The sequence below is a fragment of the Drosophila kikkawai genome, chromosome X (genome assembly GCF_030179895.1).
Source record: "Drosophila kikkawai strain 14028-0561.14 chromosome X, DkikHiC1v2, whole genome shotgun sequence".
In the NCBI taxonomy this organism is placed as follows: domain Eukaryota; kingdom Metazoa; phylum Arthropoda; class Insecta; order Diptera; family Drosophilidae; genus Drosophila; species Drosophila kikkawai.
The window spans coordinates 30360247-30383170 of record NC_091733.1 but is presented as its reverse complement, the minus strand read 5'-3'; the positions used below and the strand labels follow the sequence as shown (position 1 = coordinate 30383170).

Sequence of the window (22924 nt, the reverse complement as noted above, 5' to 3'; positions counted from 1 at the left end):
GCTCATAACTCGGCCAAAAACGCATGAAATTCAATTCGGAAAGCTGTTCTGAGTTGCCCTTTCTAAGCTTAACAAAACTGCATACTCAGTTTTGCTAAAATACTTACCTATAATTTATTAAAAATATAAGCAAAAAATTACAAAAACCCTCATAACTCGGCCAAATATGCATGAAATTCAATTCGGAAAGCTGTTCTGAGTTGCCCTTTCTAAGCTTAACAAAACTGCATACTCAGTTTTGCTAAAATACTTACCTATCAAAATGTGAACCAACACAACTCGGCCAAAAATGCATGAAATTCAAAACCTAGTATGCAGTTTTGTTAAGCTTAGAAAGGGCAACTCAGAACAGCTTTCAAAATTGAATTTCATCCATATTTGGCCGAGTTATGGGGCTTTTTTTATAAATTATAGGCATCTCACTAGGTGCCAGTGATGCTCATCTAGCTATTTTGTCCCAATAAAGAAATATAGCTAGATGAGCATCACTGCCATTAAGCCTGATATATTGCCTCCCAATATTGCAAAATAGCCAGATGAGCATCACTGATGGAGATGAGCATCACTGATGCAAGTGAGCAAAAATTTCCATTCAATTTGGCCGTTTCCCAAACTGGGGTAACAGGCGAACAGAAATCAGCAGCAAGCAACCGAAAACTGGTATAAACTGTTATAAAAAGCCCAAGTTTCGAACCATTTAGGAGCCGGCGCAAGTTAGCGGAGACACAAACCTTTTGAATCCAAATTTACGTGTTATTTTTTAACTGCACCTGGGCACACTGAAACTGATCGTCGTTATTTTTAAATTCAAATTTGGCAGTTAAATTCAAATTCAAATTTGGCAGTTAAAATATTTAAAAAAATTTTAAAAATTCTAAAAAAAATGTAAAAAGTCTAAGAAAAAGGTAAAAAATTTTAAAAGTTCAGGAAAAATTTTAAAAATTTAGAAAAAAATTTAAAAATTTAGAAAATTATGTTAAAAATTTTAAAAAATTACATTTGGCTTTCAACAGATTTTTCCCCAAACAATCCCAAGGCCCCCAAATAAATGCCGCTTAAACCACACAATTCCACATTGATTTTCCTTTTTTTATTGATTCAAATTTGTTTGTTCCATCAATTACATTTACACATTTAAATACTTTACGCCTGGTGGGCTTCAGCCAGCCCGGAGCCAAGATCCGACCACTGCCATTCGCTTGAGCTCCGCCATCCCAGCTGTTTGCTCCTCCACCTTCACCTCCGCCGATTCGATGATCATCAATCAACAATTACAATGATGACTAGGATGAACTTGTGCTTCGCGGATCGCTGTGTCGTTGGTCCTTTCCCTTGGTTCTTGTCCGGGGTGGGTGGTACTAATGAGCGATGGCGATGGCAATGACGATGGAATTTGAAATGAGAAAAATAGCAAATTAAAAACTAAAATAGGCATAACTCTGTCAAAAAAGCCTTAATTTGCAATGGGAAAGCGGTGTTATGTTAGTTTTTATAAGGTTAACAAATCTGCATACTTAGTTAGAAAAAAAAATTTTGGTCAAAAATTTAGAATTTTAATGATGTAACCCCTTATCACATTTCGCAAAAATGGCTCAAAATTTGATTTCCTCCAAACATGGCTTAAACGATTCGTATTTTAATGCTGATCAAGAATATATATGGTTTATGGGGTCGGAAATGACTCCTTCACTTAGAAAAATATTATTTTGTATTATAAAATCTGATTTTTTATATTAAAAAATATCATAACTCGGCCAAAAATGCATTAATTTTAAATCGGAAAACTGTTCTGTGTTAGTTTTTATGAGGTTAACAAATCTGCATACTTAGTTAGAAAAAAAAATTTGGGTCAAAAATTGAGAATTTTAATGATGTAACCCCTTATCACATTTCGCAAAAATGGCTCAAAATTTGATTTCCTCCAAACATGGCTTAAACGATTCGCATTTTAATGCTGATCAAGAATATATATGGTTTATGGGGTCGGAAATGACTCCTTCAATGCGTAATGAGCTTCGGACTGGAAATAAAATACCCTGCAGGGCTATAAGGATACAAGAACATTTGCATGGAAAACTCTGGCCAAATCGCTGGGACTTGGCCTGAGATTTTCATTCGGAAAGCGGAGATAGGTTAACAAATCTGCAAATCTAATTCGGTGCAAAAATTACCACTTTTTAAAAAATGTTGTGGCGAAACGGCTAAAATTAAATACCTTACCCCCCCCCCCCCTTAACCAATTAATTCCACATTGATTTCAATTGATGTGAAAAAAATAGCTAGATGAGCATCACTGCCCGATTTTATTGCCCCTAAATATTGAAATATAGCCAGATGAGCATCACTGATGCAAGTGAGCAAAAAATTCCATTCAAATTGGCCTTTTTCCAATCTGGGGTAACAGGCGAACAGAAACAAGCAGCATGCAACTGAAAACTGGTATAAACTGTTATAAAAATTCCAAGTTTCGAACCATTTAGGAGCCGGCGCCAATAAGCGGAGACTCAAACCTTTTGAATCCAAATTTAAGTTAAAATAAATTAATTATTATTTTAATTTTGGGTATTAAAATTTTATTTTCAATTTTACATATAGAAAAATACAAAAAAAAATAAAATAAGATTATTTAATATTAAAATTAAATGTACACAGTGTGAGCATTTTAAAAATATACCACAACCGATAACGACTTTATCGATTATTATGCATATTACTGTAAGCAGTGTGACCATTTGAAATATATACCACAAATATACCAGAACCGATAACATCGATTATCGATTATACTTACCGCAGCTCAGCTGTTTTGCTAGAAAATAACAAACTAGAGCTGGGAAACTATCGATAGTGGCACCATTCGATATTTTCGATGTTTTCAGAGCGAAAATTCGATACTATCGATAGTATCGTTTCTAGTACAATCTTTTTATTAAAAGCAATTAATTTATATTTTTCATATTAAATGCTTTAATACTAACAAAATAACAACTTAAAATAAGAGATCAAAGTAATACAAAATTAGGCTGAAGGAACTTTTCTGAGTTCAACTCATTTAAACAAAAATTAAATTAGAGTCAGTTGAAAATATTTAGTTGACCCAGGCATTCCTCTGCAAAAATAATAAAGCATCAAGGTTTTTTGCCTCCAGCGAAGCCCTCCGTTTGCTCATTATGAGTCCAGCCTTGCTGAACATTCGCTCCGACTCAGTGGAAGTTGCCGGAACACATAAAAATTTACGTACCAATTGCTTCATATTTGAATCATTATGCTGAAATAAAGGAAATTTTATTAATTATGTCTTCTTATGGTTAGTGCATATTGGTATAGTTACCTTCCAGTATTGGAGTGGATCTACATTTTCGTCCAAATGATTCAAGTTAAAATATTGTCGAAGCTCAACAATTGCGTCTACCCTCTTTGTCTTGGGCAATTCTTCAATATTTTGTTTAACAAATTTAAATAAGGATTGAGATTGATTGTTTTGAAGTGGTGGTGGTGGCTCTACAGCATGGAGTACGGAATCGTGTGAAAGATTTTTTAAGAGTGTCATCTCATTCTCTAAAAGCTTTTCGGCCTGTCCAGAGTTGAATGGAGATCGGAAGCCTTGCTTTTTAAATCTTGGGTCAATTAATGTTGCAATTCGCGTAATCGAACGTTCTTCATATTTCGAAAGTCTAGTTATAATGTTATCCATTAAAAATTTGCAGGCTGCTAGACCCTCACTAGACTTAAGTTCTGACTTTACGGAATCCAACGTATGCATAAGACCACAAGCAATAGGAATGCATATTGATATTGTTACTACTGTATTAGAAGATACTTGTTTAGTAGCTGTATCGAATGGAGCAAGTAATTTTGTTAGATCCAAAAGTATGTCTAATTCGTCCACAGTAAAAGGTTGTGGTGCTTTTGACGTATTTAGAAAAACTTTGCCGATAGCCTCATGCGTTTTCAAAATCCTGTCAATCATATAATATGCGCTATTCCATCTAGTAGGAACCTCTTGTTTAAGACTATATTTTGTTTGTCCATCTTGGTAGTCTCTTAGCTTTTTATATGCTATAGTACTCGATTTAAAGTAAGTCACCGTGCTTTTACATTTCGCAAGTAAAGGGACCAAACAATCTAGTTTGAGACAGTCTTGTACCACTAAATTAACAGTATGCGCAAAGCAGGGTATATTTCTCTTTTGAAGTAACTCACACGCTTTAATCATTGAGCTTGCATTGTCTGTTACTATTGCTACAATTTTGGCAGAAATATCCCACTTATCAAAAACTGCTTGTAATGTTTCTTTAATGTTTTCAGCAGTGTGGTTTGTTTCGCATCGTAGTTTATTTGTTGACAACACAGCCGTTTTCAGATCAAAGTCTTCTGTGACGAAGGAGCATGTGATAGTTATAAAGGCTTCATTTGCTACCGAAGTCCAAATATCTGTAGTAATACCGCAGAAGTCAATTTTCTTTAAAATGTCCATCAATTTAATTCTTTTTTCTGCATACTGCTCTTCCATGATCACATTTTTTAATGTTTTTCGAGATGGTAATTTATATCGAGGATCAAAAGCTTTAAGCATTTCACGAAATCCAGTATCTTCCACAACGGAATATGGTCGCATGTCTGTAGTGATGTATCGCATGACCACCCTGTCCAGTTCGGCTTTGCGTCTGGAATGCGTATCATAGCATGTAGTCACAAAGGAGTCTATCTTTGACGACGAGGACACCTCAAGATCGCCAACCTTCAACGCTGGGTGTACCCGTTTAAGGTGGTCAAACAAATTGGAAGTGTTTCCGCTAGTACGGTACACTTTTTCACAGGATATGCATTTTGCAGTCTTACCATCATTTGATCTGACGAAAAAATTCCACACTTTGGATTTACCAACTCTTGCTTTCTTAATTCCGCCGTTTTCCTCATCAGAGCTGTTTTTATCTGTTGTGTTGTCATCTAGGTACACATACATATACAAGTAACCATTACTAACATGTTTGCCATTGTTGATAAAAATATTATAATTACCTTTTCTTTTAAGGTTCCGTAAGTATTTGTCCATGCTGAGGCCACCACCACCGTTCAATTTAAGTTTATCTAAAAATCCATTTTGATTAGAAATTATGTAATATTTAATAAATTGCAGTTTCTTACCAAAATTTTCGTCAACCAAGCCTCGTGTTCGCAATATCAGTGATGTCAAAAATGCCCAGCACCATCGATAGTGACAAACAACTATCGATGGTGGCTCAGAAAAGGTAAAAAGTCGATACCTCGATAGTGCCATCGATAGTTTCCCAGCTCTATAACAAACCCCGAAAATAAAACATAAATTTCATCACATGGAGACGGCAGTGAACGCAGAAGTGCCCGTGCCCGCATCCCCCGCTGTGCTCAGCCTGAGCAATTGCCCGGGCACCACGCCCGGTCAGCCGCAGAGCAAAAATCAACTGAAGAAGCAACGCAAACTGGCCGAATACACGGAGCTGAGGAAGTTGCGCCGGGAACGAGAGCGTGAGCGCAAAAAGCAGAAGCGTCGCGAGGCCAAGGAACTGGGTCTGCCCATCCGCACAGGACCCTCACGCAAGGAGCTAAAGAAGCGCCAGGTCATAACCGCCGATTCCGCGCTCTCCGTGGCCATTGATTTGGATTATGATGACCTGATGCAGGAGCGTGATATAGCCAAGTGTGTGAAGCAATGCCTGCGCATTTACACAATCAACAGGAGGAGCCCGCATCCCGGCAAGCTGCACTTTACGGGCATCCGTAGCAACGGCCATATCCATGAATCCTTTCGCAAAAACGACGGCTGGGAGAACTGGCATGTGGCATATCATTTTGATCGTACTCACTTGCAGGTGTTTGAGAGCCAGCAGCTGGTCTATCTCACCTGCGAGTCGGATCAGGTGCTGGATAAGCTGCAGCCGGGCATTACCTATGTGATTGGCGGCCTGGTTGATCACAATCACTGGAAGGGTCTGTGCCATCAGCGAGCCACGGAGGCGGGTCTGACCACAGCAAGGTTGCCACTAAGCGAGCACGTGGACATGAAGACGCGCTCGGTGCTGAGTACCTATCATGGTGAGAAGCTGGATGATGGGGGGGGATTAATGGTTGCAATTTGTTATGGTTAATGTTTTTTCTTGTAGTTTTTGAGCTGCTGAGCAAGGTGGCCGCTGGCCAGGACTGGACAAAGGCTATTCTGGACACTATACCGCTGCGCAAGGGTGCCAAGGCCAAGGCAACTAATGGCAAGGAGGCGGAAGATGATCAGGAGGTGGAGGAGGAGCTGGAGTCGGTGGAAGAGAAGCTGGAACAGCTGGAGAAGCAGGAGGAGCAGGTGGAAGTGAAGGAGCAGCTGGAGAAGCAGGAAGAGCAGCTGGAGAAGAAGGAGGAGGAGGAGCAGGTGGACACCAAGACTCATCAAAGAAAGGACCGTGAATCCCTAACCCTAAGTTGACCTCAAATCCAAAATCGAGGTCTTTTTGATTTTTATTTTAGTTTCTTTTGTTGTTTTTACAAAATCACATTTAGTTTTGTTTCGCAAATTAAATTAAAACTTAAATTACATATAGCGGAAAATAATAATAGTAATTGTAATAATAAAAAGAAAAACAAAAACAAAAAAAAAACAAGAAAATATGGTGTATTTACTTGAGAACGTGCAAGTAGCCCAAGTTCTAATTTCCATTATAATTCACTTTCTTTTGTTTTATTTTTTCTTCTTTTTTTGTGCACGTCATATGGCAAATGTTAAAAAAAAAAGATATATATATATATAGATAGCACCGAACCAGATTTTTTGTGTATTTTTAATTTCTTATTAATTTTTCTTTTTAATTTTTGTTGTTTGTTTGTTTGTTTTTGGTGTTTGAATTGCTTGGATTTTGGGTTCAGATTTTAAGTAGATTAACGCCCTTCTATATAAACCATACATATTAGGTGAAAGTGTGTGTGTTTTTGTTTGTTTGTGTGTGTGTGTGCAAGTAGTATATATGTACATGTCGCTTACTGTCCCTTCCTTGTAGCAAAAAAATAAAAATAAAAACAAACAAAAATTATAGAGAAAATATAAACTAAAGTCCATAAAAGTAAGAGTTATAATAATAGGAAAATAAATTTTTAAAAATAAAAAAATTATTCAAAAAAATAATAAAATTAAAAGAAATTTATTTAAAAAGAAAGAAAATCATAAGAAAAACAAAAAAATTAATAGTTATAAAAATAAAATATAAAAAAATAATTAATTTATTAATAAAAATAAATTAATTATTTTTTAAAATGTTTAATAATTAATTAATTATTATTAATTAATTAGTTATTATTATTAATATTTTCTTATGTTTTTTTTTTATTTTTTCAATTAATTTTTTTTGTTTTATTTTTATAACTATTATTTTTTTAATTAATTAATTAATTAATTAAAAAAGAAAATCATAAGAAAAACAACAAAAAAATAAAAGTTATAATAATAAAATTAAAAAAATTAATTTAAAAAAATCAAAAAATATAAGAAAACATTTATTTGGCTTAATTTTAAAAAAGAGTAAATTATAGTTTTCTTTAGCTCATATATATATATATTATATTATATATCAGTTTAGCAAATTATATACTGATATCCACCGGGGAAACTCTATACATAAAACCAACTCCTCTTTCTCCGAGTGTACAGTGTGTGTGTGTGTGTGTCTGTCTGTCTGTGTGTTTGTGTGCTTGTGTTGTATGCATGTTTTAGATAATAGCTTTATATATAATACGGCATAAATCGAACCCGGATACACCGATCCATAAAACCAGACCAGAGATCCGGCTCCCGATACTTTACTTGAAGTCATCCGTTTCAAGTATCTCAAAGTCACTCTCATCGGACGAGTCCAAAGCAGTTACCTTGCGTCTCTGCAGCTCCCGACTCTCGACATCATCATCCACAGTGGCAACGGCAGCAGCAGCATCTGCTGCTCCCCCCGCTGCACCCCACTGCACCAGGCCAGAGACCAAACTGGGCAGCAGCTTGCCACTGTTGGCCAGCAGGGTTTGCGCTTGGGTCTTAACCGCCAGCGCCAGTAGCTCGCCGGCAGGATCAGAGCCATCGGTTAGCTGGCGCAATTGCTGGTTGCTGCTGCTGCGCGTCGCTGCATCGACGGTGGTGTGATCGGGGAACTGCAGCCCCTTGGACAGACTCTCCTCCGACGACGAGGAGGTGGTGGATAGCGATGAGTCCCGCTTAAAGTGTCCCTTCCGGAAGTTCATATCCTCCTCGCTTTGCTTGGGCTTCTCCTGCTGCTGCTGCAGTTGCTTCTTAGACGCCAGCGGTGCCAGGTCATCGTCCTCATCCGTAGAATGCTCATCAATCTCGGGTATTACATCCGGTATGAGCAGCTCGGAGGGTATATCGTCACTACGCTCGTCATCCTCCTCATCGTTGGCATCCGTGGGTGAGCTTATGGTGGCCACATCGCTGGCCCGCTCCAGCACAAACAGATTCGTTTCGTTCACATCGGGCAGGAATTCATCATCCACCTCGGCCTCCAAGTTGTTGTAGTTGAGCTTCTCGGACCATTGGAAGTCTGTAAGAAAATTATTGCGGGGTTAGTTTGGGAAAATGAGCTTTAAAAATTGAAAATTAAATGCAGAGACTGGGTTTTTTACCTAAAAATAATTTTAAAAAATGAACTTTGAATGAATTTGATCATTTTTCTACAAAATGTAAAGTAAAGTGAATGTAAAATTTAATTTGATTTTGAATTTTCGGTATTATTTTTATGTCTATAATTTTTAAATATGTAAATTCACTAAATTGTTTAGTTTTAGTATTGAAAGTAAATCTAAAAATTAATAATTAATAATTTAATTTAATTTAATTTTTACAGAAAATTTAATTTAAAAAAAATTAATAAAGAATAAATAATAAAATAAATTTTTAAAAATAAATGTATAGTTTTTATATTGAATGAAAATCTAAAAAACTAATAATTTAATTTATTTTTATAAAAAATTTAATTTTAAATTTTAATTTTAAATTACATCTAAGTTTATTTTTACCGAAAATTTAATTTAAAACAAGAATTAATAAAGAATAAATAAATAAATAAATTTTTTAAAATGAATTTACAGTTTGAAAAAAATTTACAGTCTGAAAAATCAATAAACAATAATTTAATTTATTTTTAATAAAAACTTATAATTATTTCAAGTAATTTTTAATAGAATTTGATTTTTTTTTAAACTATCTTTAACTAAAAGTTATTGTTTATTTTTAAGAATATATAAAAATAATTTTAAAAATGCTTTTAAAATGAATAAATGTATAATAAAAATGAATTTTAAATGAAATTATTAATTTTTCTATGATAAAAAAAATTCTGCATTAATTTCTCCATTATTTTTTAACCCAAAAGACCCCCCCACACACACTCACCCTTGTGCTCAATCTTCAGCAGCTTAAAGTTGTACTTGGTGGAGACGAGGGCGGAGACGACCAGTATGGTAAGCACCAATGTGGAGCCGGAGATGAGATGACCGAGCACCGCCAGCGTGCCCAGGCAACCGCTGCTGACCAAACAGAACATACTGGGGCTGCTGTGACGCCAATCCTCGATCCTCTGCAGCCAAACGTTAATCTTTCCGCGCAACTCGTCCGTGGGCACAATACGGAAGCTGCAGCGCGACCAATAAATCCAATAGCCGAGCAAACCCAGAAATAGTACGCCCAGTGGTCGGACCCTGGAATATCAGCAGTAATGCCACCACACACACAACGCAATACACACGAAAAAAAATACGTTTAGATCTTTGGGGAGATAAAGTTTAAAAATCTTGTGTGGACTTTGTGGGAGAAGGCTCCTCCAACTGATGGGGACAATGGCTCGGTGGCTACTGGTAACTATAACCCCGAATCTCGATGATGTCTATTACGTTTAGGGCAATAATTAATAACAAATAAACCGGTGGTGTATCGGCGAAACATGTTCTAGCAGGAAGCAATACCCAGTTTCAGTTCATCTCCCCCAAAAAAGCTGGTCAAACCTGGTCGAGTGCGAGTGTTTGTTGTATTTTTTTTGTTTTTTTGGGTATTTGTGATTTTCATTAAAACCCCAGAATATTTTTGCACACACACAGACAGTGGTTATCAAAAGTGTAAGGCGATATAGGGACTTTTCTACGAAAATAGAAAAACTCAAAAAATACTTTGAGCGAAAATATAACGCTTAAAAATTTTTTAAATATTGAGTTTTCTTCTAATTATAATTTTATATTTATTTAAGCTCTAAAAAAATAATTATTTTTATTTTTAGCGAAAAAATAACACTCTAAAAATAATGATTATGATGATTTTAAAAATAACACTCAATAAATAATTATAATAATAATTTATTTTTTGTTTTATATATCTGTATTTATATAATTATTATTATAATTATTTTTCTAATTAAAAATATATATAATTATTATTTATAATTATTTCATTTTAAATAATAATAATTATTTTTTAGAGATTAAATAATTAATAATACTAATTAAATAAATTATAATTATTAATAAAATATTAAAAGAATAAAAATGATTACGGTCCTTGCTTTTCTTGGGTTTTATTTTTGGTTTACAAATAATTGTTAATATTGCTAAATGAACTTAATTATTTTACTAAATGAACTCATTTATTTTACTAAAGGAACTCAATTATTTTAACCATAAATACTCTCTCTAAGCAAGGCTATTTATCATGTTGGTAACTTGTTTGTTTATTTGCTTATTTATAATGAGACTTATCGGAGGGCAAACTATGGCCACTGTTTGTTAGAGCTTTAGTTATCGTTAAGTAAATATTTTGATTTGTTTACTTATATTTTTTATATTATATTTTATGCAATAATTTCACACCTTCAACTAACTAAATTTAGATAAACAAATTATATAAAAAACTAGATAATATATATTATATTATATCAAATTTTCTTTTCTATTAAAAGCTTGTTTTATTTTATACCATACACTTCTAAAACGCACTGTTCTTTGGCTGTAAAAAAAAAAAAACAGATGTTGCGAAATACAAGCAAAAAGTAAACGATGAACAAATTCCAGACAGCTGACGGAGGCAACGACTTCCTCGCCACTAATCTATAGCCTCTCTAAGCATATCTCCAACCGATTACTCAGACCAAACAACTCCAAGACCAAGTCCCATGGGGAGTGATCACTGTAGTTGGTGGCAGCAGTAGCCAAAGCAGCTGACTTATGAATTATTCAAGAGATCCACTTGGGATTCTAACTAACAGGAACTGGAGAGTATTATCAGCTACGGGGGCTGCGACGCTATGATTTATGGCCTGGAATTGCTTTTATTTTTAATTTACTTTTTATTTTATTTATTCATTTCATTATCAGCTGATTTTGTTTTACAGATGGAGAAAAATAATAGGCCTAATTTCAGGTTTAAAATTTAAATATATATTTAAAATATAAACACAACTATGTTAAATCTAAAAAAAATAACTTAATGAATTAATACTTTGTTGGGTTTATGTAAGTTTAGAATGAATTTTAAAATGAATTCGTTAATTACCTGTCATGAAAGTTTAACTAGGAAATTTATTTATTAATTAATTTATTTATTTTTAAACAAAAAGTTCATTTTGAAAAGTGATTAAAAAGGAATTTATCCTTGAATTACACATAAGTTCATTTTCTAGTAATTTCATTATGGAAATAACTTTAAAATGAATTGGTTTATTTAAAAAAAAAATCTATAGAATTTTAAATTACATTTTCTTGATATTTAGGACCATTAAAAATATATCTATAATATTTTATTTTATTATTTTATCATATCTCCTAAATATATAAATATATATATATAATAATGAATTATGCCATATTTTCAATTGTTTTTCTTTGTGTATAGCGTTGTTTTTTTTTTTGTTTTTGTCAATATATTTTGTTGCTTTTGCCTATGGGTCTTTGTTTACTTTGTTATGTTTGCCTCGCCGCCCTACGAAACGCGCTGACGACTTGTTTTGCTCTTGAAAAAGCGTCTAATTAATTATCTTGCTGTATTTTTTTTTCCACTGATTCTGCTAATTCGCAGTTTTTGTGGATTGATGTGGAAATGAGGAAGAAGACAGGGAAAGATTTCGAGGGTTCAGCGGGCGATCTCCCGACGATCTATGGCATTTTGCCGCAATTGAATGCATAACAAGATCATTGTTATTGTTGTCAGTAGCTTTTTTGTTGATTTTTTTTATTTATTTATTTAGTTTTTTTTTTTCTTTTTTTTTTTTTGTATTTTTTCTTTACTGATACTGATGCAACCCCGCATATACAGAGAAGTGGCAAAGCTAGAGGCTAAAATCAGCAAGCAAATATCGCACAATTGTCCCCTTTTAGATACGGAAGCGGAGAGAGCAGCGTTACATGGTCTTATATGCACTTGTTGGCTACAGTGGATATTCCATTTAAGAGACAGAGAGTCGTTAATGAATTAATAAATAAATATAAAGGTAATAAATAGGGTCAATTTTTAACCCAGGGAATTTTAAAATATTTTTGAAATATTTTTTAAACCTCTTTCCTAGTTTTATCTAGGCTTTTTCTTTAGGTAACTCATAACTTGACCACTTTCCTTTGTTTACTTTAGTATTTATGGGCTTATCAGCTGTAGAACTAAACAAGCCGAACCTGTTTTTGCCATCACCTATCACTTGACCCATATATTTTTTTAATCTTTGCCAAACGCAAAAGCCACTCATCACTCACTCGTATCACAAAGTATTTTTTGTGTATTTTGTTTTGTTTTCATTTAGCGATTGACGTCGTTAAGTAAAGATTTCTTGAATTTTAACAGCTTGCAAAATGTAAAAACAAGATGACTTCACCTCTAGTTGGGATTTACAATGTATTATGCAGGGTTTGTGGTGTTTATTACCAATGAAATTCCCTAAATACCATAACTTAATGATCCGAAACTCTTTTGGTTAAGCCCCAATATCAACTGTATTGTATGCACGATGCCTGCGTGCAGTTCATTCGCTGAATTTCATTTAATTCTTTTTTTGGTTAATTGCGCCACACAGCGCACACAGAACGCTTAAAATGGGGCGAAGGCAGACCGCCGAGAGAGGGTGTGGTTGTGCATGGAGTGACATTTTTATATACTATATGTATTTATATACAGAGGCATGTACATATATATACATATATATATTTATATATATAAAGCCAGAGCCAAAATGAAGGTGTAAGCACGTACAAAAAGATCGCCGGCAGACCAACTACAGCAAGGGTTGAGTCAATAGGACAGAATATCATGTAAAATAATAGTGAAATATCATGGTAAATCTTTTTATGGGTATTTCCTATTCATATTTATTATTTTGTTTAAATATATTAATATTAAGAGGTATTTCTTTAGGGGTATTTCCTAATATTTATGATTTAATTTATATTTATATTTATTATTTAAACTAAAAAAAATGTTTAAATTTAAAAGGTATTTTTTCATAGGTAGTTCATAATATTTATAGTTTAATTTATATTATTATATATTTTTTTAAAATAAATTTATTTAAATTTAAAAAAAAATTATATGTATTCATTTAATGGGATTTCTTTCTATATTTTTCCAATATTTTTGGGTTAAATTTATATTTATATTTAATATTTTCAATAAATAAGAAATTAATTTAAGGCTAAAATTCCAAGAATCCTTAGAGGTAAAATCCCTACCTATCATTTTGAACGCTGCTGTGCTTGCACACTTGCACAAAAGCTTCATTTCGGTGCGCTTTTACATATGTGGAACACAATCTATATGTGTGCGAGCCGCAATATACTAGTCCTAAAATAAAACATTGCAACTTTCAGCTCGAAATTGGCCACGCGACGACAACGTTCTTGCTTTATTTCTTTATTTTTATTTTTTTTATTTTTCTCTTGATTTCCTTTCTTTCAGCTTTATTATAAAGTACATATAAACTGTATGATGGGCTTCCTAGAGCGAAAAAGAAATGATTTCGGTTTTAAGTAATATCCCAGAAATCTGCGGAATAAGGCGCCCAATTAATTGAAAAAATTAAATATTTTTATGCCTGGGAATATATTTTTATGGGAATTATATATTATAGATATATATTTTTTAAGATCTTTTGATCATAAAAATTATTTATATATTTTCTTCAGCTTCCTGTTGAATCCGTTGTCTTATTAATAAAATATATTCTATAAATTCTTTAAAAATCAACCTAATATATTGAAATTTTAAAAGGGCTCTCTGAATTTCATAAAAAGATCAAAAGATTCACATCAGAAATGTGAAGATTAAATTTAACCTTCGCATTGATAAGAAACAATGTAATTAAAAGCTTATTTGTCTGTTTTAGTAACAATTTCCGATTAAAAAATACAAAAAGAAAACCCCAAACCTTCCTAATTTCCAGGCTTTAAAATAAAAGGTAATTTATATTTTTTTTTAACTCACCATGCCATAAGGATGACTGTGACGATGGCCGCCGCTCCGCATTGGAGCATGGATTGCGATGGACGGGGCAGGGTTTGGAACATTTTTTCGGTGGTGCTTTTGCTTAGCTCTTGTTATATATATTTTAAGGCTTTTCACCTGCTTTTGCAGTGTTTTTATTTTGGTTTCCGCTCTTTGGGTGGCGGTTTGCCTTCCGGCTTTCGATCCCTTTATACAAGGCGACTTCCGTTTCCGCTCTCGATTACGATTTTCGATTTCAGCTTCTGTTTTCCAACGTTCGTTATTTGCCCCAGACAATCGAGTCACCGTTAGGCCAGGTCCTGGGATCAGCTGTGCGCATGGGCAGAGTTATCCCTCTCTCTCACTCTGGCTCCTTCCTTCTCTCTAGCTCTTTGCCTTTCTTGAAATGCGACTGCTGCGTAGAACAAGAATTAATAACAACAATAAATAATAGTACATGTTACTGGATGTTGTTGTCTGCTTATAAATGGCAATGTACCAAAAACAAGATGAGAAAGCGAAAACGAAAATGATTTAAATGTCATGTTGTTATTCCTTTTTGCTTTTGAGGGCTTGTCTCACTCACACATACACATAACCGAGCGCGGACACACACACACACACCTACACAGGCATTGCAATTTCAATTTTTGGCCGACGGCGTCATTGGAAAAACAATAACAATTAAAAACAAAGAAAACTGCGTTGTGCAGCATGGAAAAGTGGCATGTTATTGCGACTTTCCCCCCAAGGACTTGTGAAATGATTAACAATTCTCTTGGACACTTCTGTTTTCTGTGTTTTTACTTGTTTTTGTTCTACATATATTCTGGTCTTTTTTTCTCTCTTTATGTTGTCCGTTCACGTACACCGGCTGCGTGCGAGCGAGATGGCCAGAGAGCGCGTGGGAGAGTGCGCGCGCGTGAGAGGACGGGGGACGAGACATATATATAGCGAGAGGGAGAGGTAGGCACATGGAAAAGCTTGGAAGTTGTGATAATAACAACAAAAAATAACAAAGCCACCACAACTAACAACAACTATGGGCGAAAAAAAAAGCGAGGCATAAAAAAAGAGGTATAAAAGGCAAAGTTGTTTGGCCTTCGATGTCTTTTCAATTGCGTCGCAGAATATATACAACACACACACGCACACGTGAGAGCGGAGCCGTGCGTGTGTGTGTCTATGTGCGAAACTTGGCGCTTCTTGTTTTTGTTTTCCTTACACCTTGTACTTGTACCGTTCGGTTTTTCATTAATGCGAAAGTAAAGCAACAAGGGAGAAGGAGGAGGGCTACTTCCAAGTCAAGTGATTTTCGCTTGAGTCACTTTAATGCACTCCAAGAAAAACAAAGAATTTGGCGATTTTTGCAGACATTACAACTAACGCACACACACGCCCTCCCCCCTTCGCACACACACACACACACACACTCGCGCGCACACGCACAACGTTACATATTTAGAACGCAATTTTTGGAAGTCTTAAACTGGAAATTAACGGCAAAAGGGAGCCACAAAAAGAAACACACACACATTCCTTCAGCACATGTTGGCAAAAAAAAATAAAAAAAAAAGATTAACAAAAAACAAACAAAACACTTAAATCGCATTTTAAGCAAGGGACTTTGCATACTTTTCGCCACAGCTGGTGGTATCCACAAAACGGCTTAGCTGTTAATTATGATAATAATTTGTTCCCAGCAACTCCAAACAATTTCGATCGCGCCACAAGAACAACAACAACTGAGAAAACACAACCGATCCGATTTCGATGTCCGATAACAGTGTGACCCCATCTTAACCTGTGAAAATATCTTGAATATACTAAGAAAAATACCACACAGACAGCTGTTTGCTGCGATGACAGTGTGTTATCGAGAGCTCTAGAAAGGGTTGTGTTCGTTTTTAAAAGTCTGTTTGAATTGAAAAGGTCCCGTTTTGCTGTTCAGCAGGCTTCTGTTGCTGTGAGACATTCAAATAAAGAAGATTTTTTATTATTATCTAGTTATTTTAGTGTTTTTTGTGGCTTATTCGGTTTTATATTGCTTTTTTGCAGACTCCCAAGTTCTGGCGCCATTTCTAAGCCCTGCTTAAAGTGTCATCGCTAGCGCTCTCATCTCTAATGGCAACAGAAACATAGCAAAAACATTGCAAACAACATTTGAAAATCCCCTTTTCCGTTTGATTAGACTTTAGTTTTCATTTGGTTTTCCGACACTCAACACTCACATCTATAAATATATTGTCACCACACATCCCCATACATTCCCAGCAATGGAGACAACGTGGTGAGTGGGATTTCTTAGCTCTGTTTTAATGGTTTCCCTCTAAACTGTTTGGGTTTTTTGGTTACCAAACACAGTTCGGCGATGTCGGAGCTGCTGTCGTTGACGATGACAATGCAGGGCGAGGCTGGAGATATCTGGAACAGCGGCAACAACACCAGCACCAGCAGTAGCGTTCGCCCCGATGTGGGTCAGCCCTCGCTGTTCCGCCTGGACGGGCAGGTGATTCTGCCGCCGCTGGTAAGGAAGAGGGAGTGCCCGGAGGCAGTGAAGCGTTAATCAAAAGCGCAATGAATTTTCTTCACAGATGACAAGCGCCAAGAAGCGAGAGGCCCAGCTGGCCCGCCAACGGGCCACGCAGCTGGAGGAGCAGCGGCAACACAACACTCGCCGCAGTCACAGCATGGCCAGCCCGCGAAGCGGTCTGTCCCAGACGCAGACCTACATCTATGACAGCACCAGGCAGGGACAACAGCAGCAGCAGCAGCAGCGGCGGCGACCGCAAACTCTGGGCTTTGATGTGCCCACCATTCAGGTAAACCCACCAACGCCGCTGCTGCCGATGCAGACACCCACGTTGCCCTTGTCTCCGGAACGTCGCCTGAAGCCAAACAAGATCACCGAGCGGATACAGCAGTTCGAGCAGACCGGCATAGGTGGTCATATAGGTCAAATCCTGCGCTCCAGCACTAGTCCTGCGCTGGCGGAAAAGCAGCTCAAGCCGCAGGTGGCCAAACCAACACCACCGCCAGAAACTGTGACCTTGCAGCGCTCTAGAAGCTTCACCCTGGAGGAGCCCTCGCCGGCTTTGGTTGAGAATATGCGAAGGCAAGGCTATAGTCCTAATTTCCAGCGTGAAACCATCGAGTCACAGGCCAAGCGAGTGGTGCGCCAGCCCAGTCCAACCAATCCAAATCCCAACACGAGCAACTCTCGAAAGGTTGAAGAACGCGAGCGTGAAATCGAGCGAATGATTGAGCTGGTAATGAACAAATACGGTCTGGTGGAGGCCAGAAGGCGTGGCTGGGTTCGTCAGTATTTGCGCGGCCATCGTGAGCCCATGGATAGGCTGATGGAGTACCAGGAGACGGAGCGTCGGCGCATGCAGGCTGCCTTCGAGGAGCAGCAGCGTCAGCTTATCGAACAGCTGTGCGCCCAGTTGGAGAATCCCGAGAGGACCACCACCACCTGCAGCAGCAGCAGTAGGCACAGTGACGACAGCAGCAGTAGCAACAGCAGCACCGCCTCGTCCGCCACCACAGCTTCGACCAGCCGAACCATTACCCTCAGCACAGCCTCGCCGCGTCACTGCCATGAATTGGATGGGTTCCTAGCTGCAAATTCCGCTCCACCAGCTTCTGCGGCCCGTAAGTGCCTCTTTAGCCCGCATCCTGGTTCCTCCCTGGGCTATGAGTCGGAGCCGCAGCTTCTGGGCGAGAGCAGTACCGCTCCAAGCACGCCGCGTTCATTGCCGCTAAGGAATAGCAGTCTCACGAATAGCAGGCGGCAGGCCACTGGAGGAGCTTCTGGAGCTGCTGGTGCTGCCACGAAATCAGCTCCTGGAAGACGCTCTCAATCAAAGGCAAGCGGATCCACAAAGTCTATGTTATCGGCGAGAGGAGGAGCGGGAGCAACTGGTGCTGGAGCTAACGCTAACCGTAGAAAGACCTCCTCCACTATGGCCAGTCCAAAGAAGAGTTTTCCGGGGAAAGTCGTCACTCCGCCGGCTCAAAAGAGGGGAGTCATCAAAAATGTGAGTTTGTATGATAAAAAAAAAGTAGATTTTCTAACAATCTTATCGATTTTCACCAAAAATAATGTTTTGTATTAATTTTATTTTTTTTATGAATATTTTTCATTATTATTTTTAAGATATTTCACATTTTTAATCAAGAAAACCTCGAAAACAACTGGTTTATTTTAGAATTTTGGTAAAATGATCCTTATTTTTTGTTTATATCGATTTTTCCGATTCAACTTTAAAGATAAATGTAAATTTTTAATTATTATTAATATTTTTCATACTTATTTTTAAGATATTTGAAATTTTTAATCAAGAAAACACCATAAATAATTGGTTTATTTTGAAATTTGATAAAATGATATACATATTTTTTGTTTATATCGATTTTTCCGATAAAACTTTAAAGATAAATGTACATTTTTTAATTTTCCTTGAAAAATCAAGTTTTTTCCAAAATATTTTTGTTGAAAAATTTCAAATTTTTTATATAGAAATAAATCTAAATTAATCTCTTATGTTTTTGATAAAACCCAATGTATCTTTGTATATTCTCTACTCTATCGATTGTTTCCACTTCCTCCTAAACCCAAGCAGCGCAAGAAGCCCTAACCGATGTGCCTTAAAATCTGGGACCAATTTTTAACTACTAACAAAAAAACTACTAAAAACAACAAAAAACTCAATACCGGCTGTACAAACAACAATTTTCGAATTAATTTTCACATTCCAAATTCTTCGTTCAGAAGCAGCTCAAGCCGCAGGTGGCCAAACCAACACCACCGCCAGAAACTGTGACCTTGCAGCGCTCTAGAAGCTTCACCCTGGAGGAGCCCTCGCCGGCTTTGGTTGAGAATATGCGAAGGCAAGGCTATAGTCCTAATTTCCAGCGTGAAACCATCGAGTCACAGGCCAAGCGAGTGGTGCGCCAGCCCAGTCCAACCAATCCAAATCCCAACACGAGCAACTCTCGAAAGGTTGAAGAACGCGAGCGTGAAATCGAGCGAATGATTGAGCTGGTAATGAACAAATACGGTCTGGTGGAGGCCAGAAGGCGTGGCTGGGTTCGTCAGTATTTGCGCGGCCATCGTGAGCCCATGGATAGGCTGATGGAGTACCAGGAGACGGAGCGTCGGCGCATGCAGGCTGCCTTCGAGGAGCAGCAGCGTCAGCTTATCGAACAGCTGTGCGCCCAGTTGGAGAATCCCGAGAGGACCACCACCACCTGCAGCAGCAGCAGTAGGCACAGTGACGACAGCAGCAGTAGCAACAGCAGCACCGCCTCGTCCGCCACCACAGCTTCGACCAGCCGAACCATTACCCTCAGCACAGCCTCGCCGCGTCACTGCCATGAATTGGATGGGTTCCTAGCTGCAAATTCCGCTCCACCAGCTTCTGCGGCCCGTAAGTGCCTCTTTAGCCCGCATCCTGGTTCCTCCCTGGGCTATGAGTCGGAGCCGCAGCTTCTGGGCGAGAGCAGTACCGCTCCAAGCACGCCGCGTTCATTGCCGCTAAGGAATAGCAGTCTCACGAATAGCAGGCGGCAGGCCACTGGAGGAGCTTCTGGAGCTGCTGGTGCTGCCACGAAATCAGCTCCTGGAAGACGCTCTCAATCAAAGGCAAGCGGATCCACAAAGTCTATGTTATCGGCGAGAGGAGGAGCGGGAGCAACTGGTGCTGGAGCTAACGCTAACCGTAGAAAGACCTCCTCCACTATGGCCAGTCCAAAGAAGAGTTTTCCGGGGAAAGTCGTCACTCCGCCGGCTCAAAAGAGGGGAGTCATCAAAAATGTGAGTTTGTATGATAAAAAAAAAGTAGATTTTCTAACAATCTTATCGATTTTCACCAAAAATAATGTTTTGTATTAATTTTATTTTTTTTATGAATATTTTTCATTATTATTTTTAAGATATTTCACATTTTTAATCAAGAAAACCTCGAAAACAACTGGTTTATTTTAGAATTTTGGTAAAATGATCCTTATTTTTTGTTTATATCGATTTTTCCGATTCAACTTTAAAGATAAATGTAAATTTTTAATTATTATTAATATTTTTCATACTTATTTTTAAGATATTTGAAATTTTTAATCAAGAAAACACCATAAATAATTGGTTTATTTTGAAATTTGATAAAATGATATACATATTTTTTGTTTATATCGATTTTTCCGATAAAACTTTAAAGATAAATGTACATTTTTTAATTTTCCTTGAAAAATCAAGTTTTTTCCAAAATATTTTTGTTGAAAAATTTCAAATTTTTTATATAGAAATAAATCTAAATTAATCTCTTATGTTTTTGATAAAACCCAATGTATCTTTGTATATTCTCTACTCTATCGATTGTTTCCACTTCCTCCTAAACCCAAGCAGCGCAAGAAGCCCTAACCGATGTGCCTTAAAATCTGGGACCAATTTTTAACTACTAACAAAAAAACTACTAAAAACAACAAAAAACTCAATACCGGCTGTACAAACAACAATTTTCGAATTAATTTTCACATTCCAAATTCTTCGTTCAGAAACCGGAAATTCCGCAGGAACAAAGAGATAATCTCGAGCTGGATCTCGTCCAGGAGCAACGCGAGTGGGCAGCCACGCGGATTAATGCCGCTGTAAGGGGCTATCTGCTGCGTCGCCTCTTTAAAACGGAACAAGTCCAGCGGATTGTGCAGACCATCCGGGATACATTGATCTTTGTGTTGAATTTGCACCTGGAGACTCGTGGCAAGGATCTGGAGGCGGAGGAGCCGGGTAATCTGCGCCTCAAGGCGCGATTGCTGCAGCAGGTGAGTAAATCATAAGAAATGTATATGCATTTGATATATATTTTTTTTTTCAGCTCTGCTCGGCCAGCCGCACTCTGCATCTGATATTTTTCCAGACGAGCACCAGGGAGCGCATGGAGATCATCTCCAGGGATCGCAAGCGAAAGAAGCTTATCGCATTGAGCCCCAAACGTCGCTGATCGAGATTACTAAGTATGTTCGGCTTTAATGAGGTGTAGAGTCATAGAAAAAAAAGATTACATTTAAGGAGAGACTCTTGGCCTTATAGGGATAGTTCTCTGTCCAGTTGTATAAATTTATAGCTTGCTTTTAAAGATCAAGTCTTATAGGACAAAGAAACTAGGAAGAATCTAAGCTTTGGTATTACAAAATGAAAAGTATTTTTAACTATTTTGAAAAGGAAATAAATAAATTTATAAAACTCTATGATATTTTGTTAAAAAATAATAAAGGGGTATATATATTTTTTGAAATGGTGAAACTGTACAGATTTTTTTAATATTTATAGTATATATATATATTTTTAGGAATCCATGAACAATTTTTTGTTTTGTATTGAAAACTAAATGGTTGAAAATTATAAAAAAAAATCTAATGCAAAATTGAGTCAGCATTCTTTTTTTTTTATTATTTTTTTAATTTTATATTTTTGTATTTTTTTTATGAAAAACTAAATGGTTGCAAATGATAAAACAATCTAAATGCAAAATTAATATAATTTTTTTTATTATTTACGATTGCTTTTAATTTTTGTATTTCGTTAATGTGTTTTCCGGGACTACATAAAATTATTAATATTTTAATAATTAAGTACTAAGCTGTAGGAAATTATAAAATAAAGATATAATTAAATTTTAATTAATTTATAATCCTTATTATTCTTTTTCCTTTAATTATTTAAATTTCATTTTTAATTCGTTTTAATTTCAAATTTTCGTTACAGTTTGGCCACATCAAAAATTTAAAAAAAATATATAACAACAACAAAAAGTCAAAATCAGCTGTTTACTCTTTTTTTTGCCACCAAAAAACTTTCAGAGCAGCTAAAAGCTCCTTCGTTTGCGGTAGAAAAAGCTGTGGCACATTCGCCAAAACGGAACGGAACAGACGGTGTGCGTGTTGAGAGAGCTAACAGAAAAAAATAACGAAAAACAACAAAATCGAAAAAGAGAAACAACATTTAATATGCAAAAAACGAGAGAGAGAAAAGCGAGCGCTACTTAGTTAATAACCATAAATAAAAAATACTTGTATAACTCACTTTCCCCGCATCGCGTTCTAATTCCTGCCTCGCAACGCTTTGCCCGCCGCCGGTACACACACACGCATATTTATATATATACACTGTGAAGTTACATATAATAACAAAAATTAATGCAAATAATAAAAGCAAACGCAACAGCAGAGAATCTTTCGTAACTTTTCGTTCAAGAACAAGACAAACGGCAAGAAGAAGCTAAATCGAAGGACAAACGGTGAAGAGAAAGTGAAAAACAAGAGAGGCGCAAAAATTGTTATTAAAAAAAATATATATATACAAAAACACACACGCACGCATACATATACATAGTGCTGCCAACACGCGGTGAGGCCTTGAGTGTGTGCGTGTGTCGGCCATGTAAAAAGGCGAAAACA

The 22924-nt window shown here is 36.5% G+C and overlaps 3 protein-coding genes and 1 long non-coding RNA gene across 10 annotated transcripts; 2 read left to right on the top strand and 2 right to left on the bottom strand.

The window, feature by feature from the left end:
• Positions 1-2943: 2943 nt before the first annotated feature.
• On the bottom strand, positions 2944-5263 carry LOC121502106 (uncharacterized). Its single transcript, XR_011445702.1, has 4 exons — positions 5149-5263; positions 5023-5091; positions 3332-4950; positions 2944-3268 (listed from the first exon to the last, which is right to left on the bottom strand). It is a non-coding gene; the product is annotated as an uncharacterized lncRNA (long non-coding RNA).
• Positions 5264-5310: 47 nt separating this feature from the next.
• Positions 5311-6779, top strand: LOC108079871 (tRNA methyltransferase 10 homolog A). Its single transcript, XM_017174383.3, has 2 exons — positions 5311-6075; positions 6144-6779. The coding sequence occupies exons 1-2, from the start codon at positions 5337-5339 to the stop codon at positions 6452-6454; spliced, it is 1050 nt and encodes a 349-aa protein (XP_017029872.1). The 5' UTR covers positions 5311-5336; the 3' UTR covers positions 6455-6779.
• On the bottom strand, positions 6469-16253 carry LOC108079854 (uncharacterized). 2 transcript variants are annotated; one of them, XM_017174361.3, is made up of 4 exons: positions 16106-16253; positions 14471-14885; positions 9416-9720; positions 6469-8564 (listed from the first exon to the last, which is right to left on the bottom strand). In XM_017174361.3, the coding sequence occupies exons 2-4, from the start codon at positions 14551-14553 to the stop codon at positions 7819-7821; spliced, it is 1134 nt and encodes a 377-aa protein (XP_017029850.1). In that variant the 5' UTR covers positions 14554-14885; positions 16106-16253; the 3' UTR covers positions 6469-7818. The 2 variants fall into 2 exon arrangements, with proteins under 2 accessions (XP_017029850.1, XP_017029851.1); XM_017174362.3 differs by having other exon boundaries at positions 14471-14882; positions 16106-16226.
• Positions 16254-16612: 359 nt separating this feature from the next.
• On the top strand, positions 16613-22374 carry Cp110 (Centriolar coiled coil protein 110kDa). 6 transcript variants are annotated; one of them, XM_017174243.3, is made up of 7 exons: positions 16613-16760; positions 16835-16997; positions 17065-18510; positions 19245-20288; positions 21023-21289; positions 21343-21481; positions 22233-22374. In XM_017174243.3, exons 1-6 carry the CDS (start codon positions 16747-16749, stop codon positions 21466-21468), a joined length of 3060 nt encoding a protein of 1019 aa, XP_017029732.2. In that variant the 5' UTR covers positions 16613-16746; the 3' UTR covers positions 21469-21481; positions 22233-22374. The 6 variants fall into 6 exon arrangements, with proteins under 6 accessions (XP_017029732.2, XP_017029733.2, XP_041630961.1 ...); XM_017174244.3 differs by lacking the exon at positions 22233-22374 and having other exon boundaries at positions 16614-16760; positions 21343-21715; XM_041775027.2 differs by lacking the exons at positions 21343-21481; positions 22233-22374 and having other exon boundaries at positions 16614-16760; positions 20871-21165.
• Positions 22375-22924: the final 550 nt, after the last annotated feature.

Coding starts and splice junctions, on each gene's coding strand:
- Cp110 (XM_017174243.3), top strand. Junction 16,998..17,064: donor AGGTGATTCTGCCGCCGCTG/GTAAGGAAGAGG, acceptor TTTTCTTCACAG/ATGACAAGCGCCAAGAAGCG. Junction 20,289..21,022: donor AGAGGGGAGTCATCAAAAAT/GTGAGTTTGTAT, acceptor TTCTTCGTTCAG/AAACCGGAAATTCCGCAGGA.
- LOC108079871 (XM_017174383.3), top strand. CDS start 5,337: ATGGAGACGGCAGTGAACGCAGAAGTGCCCGTGCCCGCATCCCCCGCT. Junction 6,076..6,143: donor GGTGCTGAGTACCTATCATG/GTGAGAAGCTGG, acceptor TTTTTCTTGTAG/TTTTTGAGCTGCTGAGCAAG.
- LOC108079854 (XM_017174361.3), bottom strand. CDS start 14,553: ATGTTCCAAACCCTGCCCCGTCCATCGCAATCCATGCTCCAATGCGGA. Junction 9,721..14,470: donor ACAGTCATCCTTATGGCATG/GTGAGTTAAAAA, acceptor CTGATATTCCAG/GGTCCGACCACTGGGCGTAC. Junction 8,565..9,415: donor GCTGAAGATTGAGCACAAGG/GTGAGTGTGTGT, acceptor ATTTTCTTACAG/ACTTCCAATGGTCCGAGAAG.